The sequence below is a fragment of the Pempheris klunzingeri genome, chromosome 20 (genome assembly GCF_042242105.1).
Source record: "Pempheris klunzingeri isolate RE-2024b chromosome 20, fPemKlu1.hap1, whole genome shotgun sequence".
Taxonomy (NCBI): domain Eukaryota; kingdom Metazoa; phylum Chordata; class Actinopteri; order Acropomatiformes; family Pempheridae; genus Pempheris; species Pempheris klunzingeri.
Genome location: NC_092031.1, coordinates 1,734,843 through 1,749,178, shown reverse-complemented (window position 1 = coordinate 1,749,178; position 14,336 = coordinate 1,734,843). Strand labels below are relative to the sequence as shown.

The 14,336-nt window shown below is 44.3% G+C and overlaps 2 protein-coding genes across 2 annotated transcripts; one reads left to right on the top strand and one right to left on the bottom strand.

Moving 5' to 3' along the window:
- Positions 1-15: 15 nt before the first annotated feature.
- Positions 16-3,316, bottom strand: asb3 (ankyrin repeat and SOCS box containing 3). Its single transcript, XM_070851987.1, has 9 exons — positions 3,055-3,316; positions 2,692-2,862; positions 2,482-2,594; positions 2,263-2,395; positions 1,910-2,087; positions 1,412-1,630; positions 1,015-1,317; positions 792-925; positions 16-681 (listed from the first exon to the last, which is right to left on the bottom strand). The coding sequence occupies exons 1-9, from the start codon at positions 3,254-3,256 to the stop codon at positions 455-457; spliced, it is 1,680 nt and encodes a 559-aa protein (XP_070708088.1). The 5' UTR covers positions 3,257-3,316; the 3' UTR covers positions 16-454.
- A 722-nt stretch (positions 3,317-4,038) lies between these two features.
- On the top strand, positions 4,039-10,946 carry c20h10orf88 (chromosome 20 C10orf88 homolog). The gene is made up of 9 exons (XM_070852016.1): positions 4,039-4,144; positions 4,494-4,686; positions 4,769-4,966; positions 5,068-5,137; positions 5,264-5,455; positions 5,799-5,927; positions 6,199-6,310; positions 6,486-6,696; positions 9,817-10,946. The coding sequence occupies exons 2-9, from the start codon at positions 4,538-4,540 to the stop codon at positions 10,037-10,039; spliced, it is 1,284 nt and encodes a 427-aa protein (XP_070708117.1). The 5' UTR covers positions 4,039-4,144; positions 4,494-4,537; the 3' UTR covers positions 10,040-10,946.
- Positions 10,947-14,336: the final 3,390 nt, after the last annotated feature.

Genomic DNA, 14,336 nt, shown 5'->3' with positions numbered 1-14,336 from the left:
AAGGCTGTGCACCAATCAGAATTTGGCCAAATGGCTTTTTTATTGTCATAGCACAAACAGAGCTTATCATCATACAAACACCACTTGTTTGGGGGTTTATTAACTTGAATTCTCAATTACATTAATCAAATCACCATAAATTATACCAAGTGAATAAAACCCTAACACATTTTTGTAAAAATCTAAATCTAAATTCATGTGATCCCAAAAGTCCCAAAGATACTGAATATCTTGAGTTTTGAGGAAAAGTGTGTATAATTATGCTCAAGCATCAAAAATCTTTCCACTTGATAGAATTGTATAGCATTAGAAAACATGGATTCTTGGGTTTGAATATGACAGTCAAACATAATGTAGCTTCCACGAGGAGCTACAACAAGCAAATACAGAATACAAATGTCAAACAGTGTGATTTTAATAACCTCAAAGTGACAAGGCTGACGACTGGACAGGGTTATAGAACATGTCTGTGCTGGTATCCCGGTTCCTGTATTCGATTCAAGGGTGGAGATGGCAGCGAGTGTGTGTAGGACGCTTCCGGGATGTCTCTGAATTGGAGGAAGCTATGAAGGGAGGAGGGCACAGGGAGCTGCTGGACTACATTGGTCCTCATCAGTACATCTGGTCCCAATATTAATCTAACCTGCAACCGACAGATGTGGGAAAGACAGGGAATGGAGTCTGGAGGGAGGAGAGGAGGGAAAAAAAAAAGAAGAGAACGTGAAAATTGTCATCAAAGTTTACTGCAGCTTAGTAAAGGCAAATCTGCAGTGTGTATCTTGTCACGCTACCAAAATGAGGACATGGCTCCCAGGTCTTTTCTGCCCGTCTTCGATCCAGAATATGTTTCAAAGGAGCAGACAGAGTCGACCAGTTTACAAACTCTAGCAGGTAATTCAACACCTCACTGTGTGCCTGTTCCAACCTAGAAAGCATTGAGGACAGAAAGAAATTGATCAAGTACAGCCATCTGATACTGGACCAAAGAGTGATGAAGTAAGAAGAGAGACTCACATGTGGGGCTGCAGCAGCAAAGACGGCTCCAGTCCTGCCTTAAGAAGCAGAGGAAGCCAGCAGGCGGCAAAATGTACTTGGTTTAGTGCCACACAGAGCAGCTCCCTTAGTTCCTGCAGCTTTAATACAGTTTTCCCATGATGATGTGGAACAGAACAGCCCCTGGTCAAAGTCTCTGGCCGAGGGATGCATCTGTGCTCAAATATCAGTTGCAGCAGGTCTATTTTGTCAGTAGCCAAAGCATAAATCCAGTCCTCCTCACTCAAACTTGGTCCTGCAGCGATCAGCAACCTCACAGATTCACTGAAAGACATTTTAATCATTTGCAATGACCAAGCCATCTTTATTTTGTGCAAGTTCTTGGAGTTTATGAGGTAGAATCGGACTGCTTACGAACCTGTATGGTTTGTTGGTTGTGAGAGACAAGGCAAAGGAGAGTGGTGAACGGAGGCCCAGGATGTGTGTACAGTCCTGGGCATCTGGGCTGTAACCCTCCCTCAGGAGCATCTCCACACTCTTGATCTGATGCTTGTGGATGGCCACATACAGTGGACTCACCATGCCGACACCGTGGTCACACACACGATCTGTAACGGCTATCAGCCTCCTCAGGATGCTGGATTGACAAAATCACAGAGGGTTAAGGAAAAAAATACTTTTGGCATATTTGCATGAAGCCCCTCCTTAAGTAGTAGAAGTAGATTAACTGGTTAGTTGATCAACAGAAAATTCTTATAATTGGTTATTTGTAACAAAATATATCAACTTGAGCTCTGGGAAATACAACAGGTAATGAGGGACATTGCTTGATGTTGCTTCTTAATGAAAAGCCACACTCTAAAAAGCTTATGGATCACTGCCCAGCAACAGATCAATGAAAGTTATGAGTCGGTACCTGATGTGGCCAAACTCAGCGGCAGCATGAATGGGGAGCTGGGGCCAGTCATGACTGCAGGCTGTGTTAGGATCTGCCCCGTGGTCCAACAGGAAATCCACACATGCATCGTGTCCCTCTTGAGAGGCAATCAGCAGTGGTGTGGCCAGATCAGCTGCCTGGCTGTTCACATTGGCACCTAAAATTATATGTTTTATTTTACCTGATTACTGGTTTAAGAGAGGAGTGAAAAGAGGAGGCAAAGACCGTCGCTGGTACACAAGAAAAGGACCAAGCTGAGTTGCAACAAACAAAGGTATACTTTACTAAAATGCACAAGCACACATAAAAGTATAAAGCAAACAGCTATTTACCAGCATTAACAAGTATCTCCAGGCATTCCCGCTGTCCATACTGTGCAGCCACAAAGAGAGGAGAAATCTTGTGGTCATCTAGTGCCTCCAGGTTGCACACACTGACCAGTATGTGCACAATTTCACTGTGACCCTAGGGGGATAAAAAAAAAATATGTATGTTACAAGTTAGGATACACCTCAAAGAGCTGTGTGTGTGTTTGTACGTTTTAATATTACCTTATAAACAGCTTGATGAAGGCAGGTCCAGCAGGACGCAGTGTGTGTTCTATTGGCCTCTGCACCTTTACTGACCAGTAGTTTTACCACCTCTTTATGCCCGCCGTCTACGGCTGATAGAGAACAGTTTGCAGCTGATAAATACTGTGGAGAGAGGGTGCAGTGCAGAAAACACATTAACACCAATATGATAATACATGAGTGTTATACCTGCATATAAAGGACAGGACAAGTCATTTGTTAGCTGGTTGATGTTGGTATGGGCTTTCAGGAGGAGTCGGACCACTGCCAGGTGTCCACGCTGTGCTGCCAGGTGACATGCAGATTCCCCCTCATGTGTCAAAGAGTTCACGAAGGCACGGCAGCCACGGGGGGAGCCTGCTGCTCGCAGTCAGAGACAGAAAATAACGTGAGGATTTGTGTTGTATCTTTGGACAGTTGGTCGATATTAGTGTCAGTTTCATTAGTAAAAAATGACTAGTTTACGTCATTTCTACAGGATGAAGAATCCAAACATGTTCTAGTTCCAGCTTGCAAAATGTGACCCTGATTTATGGTGGATCCCCTTCTTACCACCGGCGGCAGACAGAATGTCCTGCACACACTCCTTACTGCCAGCGGCTGCAGCCTCGTGCAGGGCGTTCCAGCCCCGGTTGTCTCGACAGTCGACGCTGAAGCCTCTCTGTATCAGCCTCCTCACACGTTTCCTACAGCCTGAGCGAGCTGCAGCGGCAACACTGGAGACGGTGTCTCCATAGCACTCTGTGAAGTCCATCCCCTGCTTTAAAAGAAGTCAGTGCACTACACGTACACTAATGCAGAAATAACCCTCCCCTCATGATACTAGAATGTTCTGATTAAACTGTTTTGGAGAGGTAGAAATTCACTTGTATAGTCCTTTTAGAGGATGTAGTTTGTGGTGCTATTATTGTATTGCATGCACAGAGGCAGAGATGTAGCCTACCCTGATATACTGATAAAAATCGGGTGTACAAAATAATAGAAACACCTGCCAGCACTACAAACTACATCCTCCAAAATGACCATGCAGGTGTATCAACAGTTTCAACAAAAACATCATAACACCCTTCATGAAGGGAGGATTTCTGTTGCATTAGACTACATCAGTTTAGCTTGGCGTACCTAATAAAGTCGCAACTGAGTGTATTTGGCCAATATAGCAGATTCTGCCTTGGATAATCAAAAGCTAACGGTGGTGAAGAGGACATTAACACCCATGAATGACGATATAATTCACTACAACACTCACCATACTGTGATAATATCATGACTTACTACCCAACACTGCACACATATTAAAATCAAAGACATCACGTAAAGTTACTTGTTGTAATTGATATAAAAAATTAAAAAAAAAAGAGTGCTTATTTACCAAAACAGCTTCACGCCCAGACTGACCACTTCGCGGGTCGCCCTTTGATTACGTCACACCACAACATCCGGTCGTGCGCTGGTGTCGCAGCCGTGGACAGACCGGGGGGCGCTGGATTTAGCCTCTTAGCTACAAACCCTCTGTTATATGTTCAGTTACATCCCAGAATATCAACATCTGTTGTTTTTAAAATCTGCATAAAGAAATGCGAAAATTCAGAAACTTGGGGAAAACAAGCTAATCGACGGTTTCCGCTGAAGCAGCATTGAGGTAAAGTGGTTTTTAGTAGCTAGCTGTGTTTAAACAGGTTTATTTGCAGTTGTAGTATTTTGCTATATGTGATGCTAATGTTAATTAAAATGTACCATCTAGAAGTAGGACAGTAGCAGTCCTGACTTTGCTGCTTATTGGCTGTCAAATGCAAAGAAAAACTCCCATCCAGTTATAATTTAGAAGTTTTATTTGTGAACTCCTGTTTCTATATTTGTTTCCTATTTCCTCTTTTTGCCCCAAACTCTCTCCAGGTTTATCTCTTACCTTGTCTTGTAACTTGTCTTCTGCCTCCTGCTTTGTTATTATTCACTCCTGTCTCTTAAGTCCTTCTGACTTTGTGTCCCAGCTTGTGTCCTGGTAGGTTACCGTCCCTGTGGCCTCAGCAGCATCATGGTGGACATCTCTGTGCAGAGCGGAGCCGCGTGGGTCTGTCACTCTGAGGGACGGCGCCTGGCCGATGTCCTGCGTCCTGTCCTCATCAGTAACACAGACGATTACGAAGAGGAGCTCAGTCGGTCAGAGGGAGAGGAAACCAACCGGTGAGATTCACGACTGCGAAGACTAACTCGCCATAAAGATGTGGATTTTGGTTATGAGTAGCTCCTTGTCGGTCCCTCACAGGGGCAGCCCAGCGCTGTTAGAGCAGACAGAGGAAGGGTCTCCATGTGTCCTGATGCTCCGCTGCAGCCCCTGCTCCCCGACGGCCATCAGCCGCCTGCTGCTCGTCAGCGAGGCTCGAACCATGGAGGTGTACAGCCAGGTGGGAGAATACTGTGGGACGGTGCGCGGAGAGAGGGACGACAGCGTCCAGCCAGACAGGTACACATATGTCCTCACCGTCTCCTTATACGTCCTGTCCCTTAAATGTTGTAAAAAATATTCGAAATGTTTTAATATGTTCCTTCTCTTTTTGCTCTCAGTTCAGACAGAGGGCCTTTTTACAAGAAACAGCTGATCCTCGAACATCCATCCGCAGCCTGTGAAGTAAAGGTGGGTGGTGTTGAAACAGTGGTCCCACCAAAGACTTTTTTTAAATCCAGTTCCAGTTGTATTGGTGAGGAATGTATTTAGTTCAGTGCGACCATCTGCTCTGTCTCCCTCTGGCTGGTCTCCCAGCTGCTCTCCTTGGCCGGTAGAAGCAGTGTTTTGGTGTGTCGAGTCATCGTAGGTCTTCAGTCGCTCCAGCCCTGCCCGGCCCGCGGCCCTGGAATCGACATGCAGCAGGTGCAGTGTCTGGTCGATGAGATGGGAACGAGCCTCTCGCCAGGAGCCCAGAACCTCATGGAAATGGTGCACTTCCAGCAGAAGGTGGGACTAAAGGAGCAGCAAGTTACTTATTAAGCATAACAACCTTGACAGGCGATGACGGGGAGTCACTACAACAGTAACAGAAGTTTTGTTTATCCACCACATTTGATGTGTGTAAGTTGCCTCCGTTCTTTAAAGTGGTTTTATGATAAAGTGAAAACAAACATGCCCATCTTAGTGATGGTCTCCTGGATTTGAATTTCCAGACTTTTTGGCATCTTGAAAAAGCAGCAACAAAATATTTTTGACAAACAACCTCGACAGAAACAGGCAGCTTCAGTACAGAACTCTACAGCACAGAGAAGATTCCAACATAAAGATGTTTGTATGTGTTTGTCTCCAGAACCAGACCAGCTCTTTGGGCAGCTTCCTGCCTCTCCTGATGGGCGGTGGAGCTCTCTCTGCTCTGGCTCAAGGATCCAGCATCTCCCCAGCAGCCATCAGCGGCCAGCTCCAGCCTGCAGACTCCAGGGTATCAGTATCAGCTCAACATTAAGCTCATCAAGATGTTGAGAGATGATTCTTAATGTCAAATAGGTTTACAGATCTGATGAGTGGAAGCAGAGTGTAAATGATTTACTTTACCTGCTGAACAGCAGCTCAAATTCTGCAGCTAAAGTTGTACCGAAGCCTTTCTTAGGCACATCCACTGTCAACTTGGTGCCACTGAAGTGTGGGTTTAGAGAGTGTTTACACACACATACTGTACTGCGTATCAGATAGTCTTGTTTCCGTGTCACTAGCCTCCAATCGGGCCTGCACATGAAGCTCCAGCGGCTCAAAACGGAGTGACGTCCTCCTCCCTAACGTCCTCCTCCCTAACGTCCTCCTCCCCCGGATCCACTGAGAACATGAGTAAGGACCAACGTTTCTCTCCCAAAACCAAAACCCCTCTAAAGAATTTATCAAAAAGGCATGATGTTATATGTATAAATATAGAAAAGAATCATTTTTAATATTCCACATTATCAGTTTCTTGTAAAGCACTGTCTATTGCATTTGATGTATTGATTAATTGATTAATCTCTAGCGAGCAGTGAGAGCAGAGGCCCAGTGAGCCACAGCCAGATATCGGACATGATGTCACACTTCCTGAAAGGGCGGGGGCACGGCCAGGCGTTTAACTCCAACCCCGAGCTCCTGCCTATGCTCCAGAGCATCTGCGATCAGGTGACGAAGCTGAGGCTGGATGACGCCGCAGTGGTGGCGGAGAAGGAGAGGAAGATGATGAACGGCACGTGGTGAGTGAAGTACAGCGAGTCCATCTGGTACTGAAACGTTTGTTTGTTTTCAATACAACTCACCGCTGCTGCTCAGAGAGATCCCAGTCAAAAGAAATTTGTCAATGAAGTCACCATGACAGCCTTTGTTTGTGTTTAACATCATCATCATCATCATCACTCTGCATCATGAAGTCCATGTTGTTGATCTGTGAGCAGACGAAGTGGCTCCACCGTGTGTTAGAGAGACGTCACTGCATCATAACGCAAATGAAATGAAGAATACGTTTCTATTGTTCAATAGTAATGATGTAATAGATGAGTTAAATAATACTAGTAGTAATAGTAGAAATCACTGTTTTATCAATGATATATTAGTATTCCTTTTTACCGCGTGCAGATATTCTCCTTTAGTGACGCACAGAGTGAGATACTGAGTTCCTAGTCCTCCACAGTCAGACCTCTCTCTCCGCCTCTCGTTTAATAATGCTAATAACGTAATGTAGTTTGTCTCTTTTATCAGTGTAGCACTAAAGGTTGTTGTGGTTGCATGTTGGGACGACGGCTTTGAAAACAGCAGCACAAAAAATAGAGGAAGGGGAGGATGCAGACTGAAATAGTCGGCCAATGGCAGGCTTTACGCCGTCAGCCTACATCCTGTGACTGCAGTCACTTCCTCACTACTACTTAATGCCTCCAATGAACTCTCACTCCCCCTCAAAAGGTGTAAGAGCCTTTTAACTTACTGTACTTGCAGCCACAGAGTGACAATACTTGTGTTTACAGCATGGCAGACGACAGGTGTCAGACAAAATGCCAAAACTGTGATTTTCATACAGCATCTTTAGCTTTTCCCAAAAAATGACCTACAGCATTGATGCCTTGTGTCCTGCATTCATGGCTAAACAAGATATTCAGGCTCAATTAAATGGAAAGTAGTGCAGTAGGAACATTGTGTTTCAGCCGCATTGTTGTCACGCTGTCACGTTGTTGAGGAACCGAGTGCGTGGATGAAACAGAGACTCATTCATTCAATAGGTCGCATTGTTGGCTGAAAGTGTTGAGCTGTTGAAAGCCAGCTGACGCCCATTCATGTTCCACTGCTTTGTGGTAGAACATTCACTGATCTGGAGATGTGTGGCACATATCATGAAGTTCCACACCCTTCATTAGTCTTCATGATGATAAACTCACTGAATCTTTCATATATATATTTTTTCTTGCTGGTGATATTTGTGGTTGGTGAGCAGCTGACTGACAGAGTGGCCGTTGACCGTGCAGGGTGGAGGCTGATACGGAGACAATAGAGTCCATTAATGAGCATCTCTGTATGTGTGAGTCATTAAGATGTTGGAAAACTGCACCAAACCTCATTGAATAAATGGCTTTTTTTAGCCAACAGTGATGCAAAGACTCAGCATCAGTAAACTTAATTTACAGATGACATTAGTTTCACTCTAGAGTTGAAACATGTCTTCATGAGCCGGGGCTACAGACCGCAGTTTTATAAATGAGGCTCTTTGTCGGAGCAGAGCAGCACATGTTGGTTCAGAGAGAACATCAGCTGAGGCTGACTCCACATCGAGGCGAGGACAGCAGCTCAGTGGTACGTCTTCACCACAACACATCAGTGTAGTGACCACAGCTTAACAATCTTAAACAGGGGGAAGTAATATCTACTCTTAGAAACTGACCACAAACTAAAAGTATGTAATTTGAGCCGTTGTTTGTTTTAAAGATGCTGATAGCAGCTGTGAAATGCTAAAGAATTGTTGTTTCCTGTGTTTGTTGAACCTGCTTCTTTAATCTGATTGTAAAGCTTGTGATTTCTTATATTTCCCACAATGCTTTTTTTTTATTGATGAATGCAGGAAGTTGTTGCTTTGATGACGTGATAATGGCGACGGTGGAGAAAGTACGATAGTAATGTCCGTTTACCCAAAACTGTCTTGCAGTTGCATTGCATTCTGGGCGACTGAGGCTGCTGTGTTGCACTCTTGGACTCTTTGTTACAGAAAAATACATTAACTAACATAACTAGACATTCAGAGTACTTCACCAGCTGCTGTTGCTCCCATGGTCACGAAAAACCTGGAAAAGTCATGGAATTTCTAGGCCTGGAAAAGTAATTGAATCAGTAAAATCCTTGAAAGTGTTGGAAAGGTCATGAAATCTGCACTGACAACTGAGACACACGTCTTTAAGCTGGAGGTGGAGATTTAGAGTTTCTTCAATGTTCTATTAATATTGTATAGAAAATTAGGATTTAACGTCGATAGTTTCCATTTGATCTGACTCTAAAGCACTAACATCTAATAATAAGGAGTGTGGCCTGTAAAAAGGTGTGGAAAAGTTTTAAATGTTGTGTGTCGTAGAGGCCACAGTACAAGAAATGTGGTGGTCTGCAGGGATCAGAGAGGGATCAGAGGTGATGGTCTGGATCTCCTCCAGGTGTGAGAGCAGCATAGTTACTAGAGCCGAGAGCGATGGGCTCACGAACAGACCTGAAGGTGGTCCTCAAAGTCCTTGGGGGTTGAAAGCAATGCAGCAAAAACCCCCAAATGCAGACCGGCTGAAAATATCTGAGAAGAAGGAGAAAAAGCTGATTTATAAAGTATCTTGGTGTTGAACATTTCCTCCTGGTGGTTAGGATGAAACAAACCCAAAGTCAGCTGTCTGAGAGTTCCTTACTGAAAGAAATGAGTAAGATGGACACAGCTGGATTTTGAGGTTAGGGGAGGTCAGCACTGACTGCGTGGGTGGTTTACTTTCAGTGTCTGTTTATATTTGACGGTTTGTTTCTGATGTGGCTTCATGTTTGATCATGGATTCATCACAGCTCAGCCCTCCTTTCACTTCCCTCCTTTCGCTCCTCCACGCTGGACTGAAATATGCCTCTCTCTCCTCATTTTAGTGCCAATACACAATCATATAGTATTAATATTGTTATCAACATGAGTATTAACTAGTATTAACAAGATGTGGTTGAAAAATCCAACCTCAGCCGACATCCTGAGGCGATCTCCTGGACCGATTCTGGACTGGATCAATTCCAAAACAGGCCTCATTGTAGAAGTGCATGTTTATTCTGCAGGCACTTCTTAACCAAATTAGTCACAGCGTTTTCCCTCCACTCTGCAGGGAGTTGGACTCAGCCATGGAGCGTCGTCTGGAGGAGATGGAGAGGAGGCTGAAGGAGCATGTGGACCGCCGCCTGGACGCTCTGGAGCAGAAGCTGGAGAAGGCCCTGCTGAGCGCCCTGCCGCAGTTCGCCCTCAACCAGGGAGCCGTGAGCAGCTCGGCGGGAGAAGCAACATCCAGCGGCCCGCTGGAGCAGACCGCCCTGGCACCAGCGATGCACTAAGTTCAGAACCACTAAAAGACTAATGTAACATGTAACCTGGAAGCCTTTCTGCCCCTGGTCCTTCTCAGCTAGACCTTAGTGTCAGAGGAGGACGCAGGCACTAACAGACAGCAGAAAAACAGACAAAAATGAATAGAATAACCTGCTACGATTGTGTTAAACTACAAGTGTCTAGCTATCAAAGATGCAGCCTAATGGTCTGTTCATCTTTTATCTCTGGGAAAACACTGTTTGACAGCTAAAGTGAATGTCCTGGATGTAGGACTGTCTCATTAGCTTGTGAACATAAAGGAAATTTGGCCTAAAGAAACAAAAAGCGTGTCACAGCAGAAACCCCAAGTCTAGATCGAAAACAAAACTGTATTCTCGGCAAGTTTGGCCTCATGAAAAAGTCGCCAGAAATATTTCACCGGCAAACCGGCCAACAAACAGCTGTTATTCAGACTGTTTGAGGAGGGAGCCCACAAAGACAAACATGAAGTAAAAGCTTTGAATTATTGTTGTGATGTGATCTTATCCAGGTTTTAACACAATAATAATTTACATGCAGCACCAGCAGAATACTTGTTTACTCACATTAAAATGTGCAGGTTTATCCCCCCCCCCCCATCCACACGAGCCTCTAATCGTCCGAGTTATTGTTAATGACACTGTGTACTGTAACTGCACCGATCTGCTGGATAGTCGGGCCTTAACTCTGTCATTCGGTTCAGTTTTGACACTTGTGGAAAAAATCTCAGATTGAATACAGACACTCCTGTTACGGGAGGAGTAACTGATTTCAAATGTTTTAACATGGCACTGTAATGTTTTAAGTAATGCACATGTGTATAACCTGTGGTTTGTCTGACGTAAACCATTAAAAGGACTGTTTTGACCCGTGATGTTGATGGTTTTAATAACTGTACTGACGTAAATATCAATAAAATATATATTTATACAGATGAATCTACCCTTTTTTGAGTTGCTTAATAATTTTACAGCTACTTCTTAAAACAAAGCACTGAACAGAGAGAAGAAAGAAGAAAAAGCGGAACGATTCTCTGTTGAGCTAAAATCACTCAGTACCTTGTTCTCGCAGGACAGCATGACACTTTGGAGGGAAGAGATGTTCGTTCATGACGTGGAACTGCAAAGAAAAACACAAAAGTCACATTTCATGCAAGAAAAGTGCATATATATAAGAGGCAGCTGAGTTAACTGGCAACTGCAGCTAGCAGAACATGTTGGCGGTTAGTGACCAGAATTAGAACAAGAGTCAGAAAACACTCTTAATTTGTGGATATTTCATGCAGACACGAATGGCAATCAGAGGAAAGTGTTGCTCAAGAGTTTCCCGAAAGGTAAAATCAACTCAGCTGATGTTTCCCACTGGACTTTCCAGTAAGGGTGACTCATAAACAGTCCACAAATGAACCACCAAGGTCACTCACAGTCCTCTAATGTGGAGAACCACAGGGAGAAATCTGAAGCGAGTCCCTCAGGGCCGACAGCAGTCCCAAAAATATAACAAGAAACATTAAAGATTACAGTTGACACACACAGAGAGAGAGAGAGAGGGCCAACTGACAGCTGTGAGCTGAGTCATCAGACGTGAAATGGGTCGGGGCATTACATAATTATAAAATGATGTGCGGATGTTTTGTTAGGCATGTGGAGGACAGACACTGAGTCAGCAGAGGGGAGTTCTGGGAGAAAATCTGCTCTGTCAATCAGGACAAACTGGGTCACTGCTTCCATTCACATCTCGTCCAACTGGGGTTGAAATAAAAGAGAAACTCCCAGCTCATCTATCTCCGGCCGGTGGATGTCATCCATGTGCGACCCAGGAGGTCTTTAGTGATGAAACGATGTCATTCATGTTTTAATGGTGAACCCACTTCACCTCTCAGCTTCGAAGTGTGTGTGATGAGATCTTCAGCCTCTTCCCAGCGGTGGAGGAAGTGTTTAGATCCTTTACCTCCATTAGTGAGTGTCAGTGTGAAGAGGAAAATAAAGTTAAAGTATTAAAAGTAAAAGTACTTGGTGAAGAAAAGTGTCCCCTGTGATTTTTCTAATTTTAATTTTTGAAATGCAGTTTGTATGTAGCCGTTTGTCCGTGTCACCTCATGTTATCAGCCTTAACTCCAATGTATAACATAAAGTGTTTGACATAAAGCTGGAGCCTGTTGAGGAGAGTGCATGTACAGTGGGGCAAAAAAGTATTTAGTCAGCCACCAATTGTGCAAGTTCTCCCACTTAAAAAGATGAGAGAGGCCTGTAATTTTCATCATAGGTACACTTCAACTATGAGAGACAGAATGGGGGGAAAGAATCCAGGAAATCACATTGTAGGATTGTTAATGAATTAATTTGCAAATTATGGTGGAAAATAAGTATTTGGTCAATAACAAAAGTTCATCTCAATACTTTGACCTCTGTCATTGCCAACAAAGGGTATAGAACAAACGTTTTCTGTAAGTCTTCACAAGGTTTTCACACACTGTTGCTGGTATTTTGGCCCATTCCTCCATGCAGATCTCCTCTAGAGCAGTGATGTTTTGGGGCTGTCGCTGGGCAACACGGACTTTCAACTCCCTCCAAAGATTTTCTATGGGGTTGAGATCTGGAGACTGGCTAGGCCACTCCAGGACCTTGAAATTCTTCTTACGAAGCCACTCCTTCATTGCCCGGGCGGTGTGTTTGGGATCATTGTCATGCTGAAAGACCCAGCCACGTTTCATCTTCAATGCCCTTGCTGATGGAAGGAGGTTTTCACTCAAAATCTCACGATACATGGCCCCATTCATTCTTTCCTTTACACGGATCAGTCGTCCTGGTCCCTTTGCAGAAAAACAGCCCCAAAGCATGATGTTTCCACCCCCATGCTTCACAGTAGGTATGGTGTTCTTTGGATGCAACTCAGCATTCTTTCTCCTCCAAACACGACAAGTTGAGATTTTACCAAAAAGTTCTATTTTGGTTTCATCTGACCATATGACATTCTCCCAATCCTCTTCTGGATCATCCAAATGCTCTCTAGCAAACTTCAGACGGGCCTGGACATGTACTGGCTTAAGCAGGGGGACACGTCTGGCACTGCAGGATTTGAGTCCCTGGCGGCGTAGTGTGTTACTGATGGTAGCCTTTGTTACTTTGGTCCCGGCTCTCTGCAGGTCATTCACTAGGTCCCCCCGTGTGGTTCTGGGATTTTTGCTCACCGTTCTTGTGATCATTTTGACCCCACGGGGTGAGATCTTGCGTGGAGCCCCAGATCGAGGGAGATTATCAGTGGTCTTGTATGTCTTCCATTTTCTAATAATTGCTCCCACAGTTGATTTCTTCACACCAAGCTGCTTACCTATTGCAGATTCAGTCTTCCCAGTCTGGTGCAGGTCTACAATTTTGTTTCTGGTGTCCTTTGACAGCTCTTTGGTCTTGGCCATAGTGGAGTTTGGAGTGTGACTGTTTGAGGTTGTGGACAGGTGTCTTTTATACTGATAACCAGTTCAAACAGGTGCCATTAATACAGGTAACGAGTGGAGGACAGAGGAGCCTCTTAAAGAAGAAGTTACAGGTCTGTGAGAGCCAGAAATCTTGCTTGTTTGTAGGTGACCAAATACTTATTTTACCGAGGAATTTACCAATTAATTCATTAAAAATCCTACAATGTGATTTCCTGGATTCTTTCCCCCCATTCTGTCTCTCATAGTTGAAGTGTACCTATGATGAAACTTACAGGCCTCTCTCATCTTTTTAAGTGGGAGAACTTGCACAATTGGTGGCTGACTAAATACTTTTTTGCCCCACTGTATGTGCCCGTGAGGATCAGATCAGACAAAAAGTAGGTTTGTTATCAGTTTTTCTAAATAACTTGAGAGTTTTTTGTTCATATTCTAAGCCGAATGGGTAGAAATGCATATTGTGCCAGTTAATATATTTCACAGCTGTCACACCGTTGTTGAGTGAAAATGTTAAAACACTCAGATCCTTCTAGTCACAGTGCAGCAGCAGATATCCATTTAGTTTAGAGGCTCTAAGCGGAGGCAGCGGCTTACATCGGCTGACCTCCTGCATGAACCTGTGCAGAGAACAGTGTCAAGCCTTACGTAACACACACACACACCGGGGCCAACAGATTGTGTCATGCTGTGTTGATCTCAGTATCTAAGTGTGTGACATGGCACAATGGGATGACTAGATGTTTAAGAGATGATGGAGTTGTTTTCTCTGTCCTCTTGTGAAAGGAGCTCAGCTGCTGGGGTGGTGCCGGAGGTCATTCTCTGCTCTCTGCTCGTTTTCATGCACATATATCATC

Excerpts from the sequence above, each read along its gene's own strand:
- asb3 (XM_070851987.1), bottom strand. The coding sequence starts at position 3,256 with ATGGACTTCACAGAGTGCTATGGAGACACCGTCTCCAGTGTTGCCGCT. Across the intron at positions 2,396-2,481 it reads TTCATCAAGCTGTTTATAAG|GGTCACAGTGAAATTGTGCA; the intron begins GTAATATTAAAA and ends TTATCCCCCTAG. Across the intron at positions 926-1,014 it reads TTGCTGCTGCAGCCCCACAT|GTTGGAACAGGCACACAGTG; the intron begins GTGAGTCTCTCT and ends AATGCTTTCTAG.
- c20h10orf88 (XM_070852016.1), top strand. The coding sequence starts at position 4,538 with ATGGTGGACATCTCTGTGCAGAGCGGAGCCGCGTGGGTCTGTCACTCT. Across the intron at positions 5,456-5,798 it reads TGGTGCACTTCCAGCAGAAG|AACCAGACCAGCTCTTTGGG; the intron begins GTGGGACTAAAG and ends GTTTGTCTCCAG. Across the intron at positions 6,311-6,485 it reads CGGATCCACTGAGAACATGA|CGAGCAGTGAGAGCAGAGGC; the intron begins GTAAGGACCAAC and ends ATTAATCTCTAG.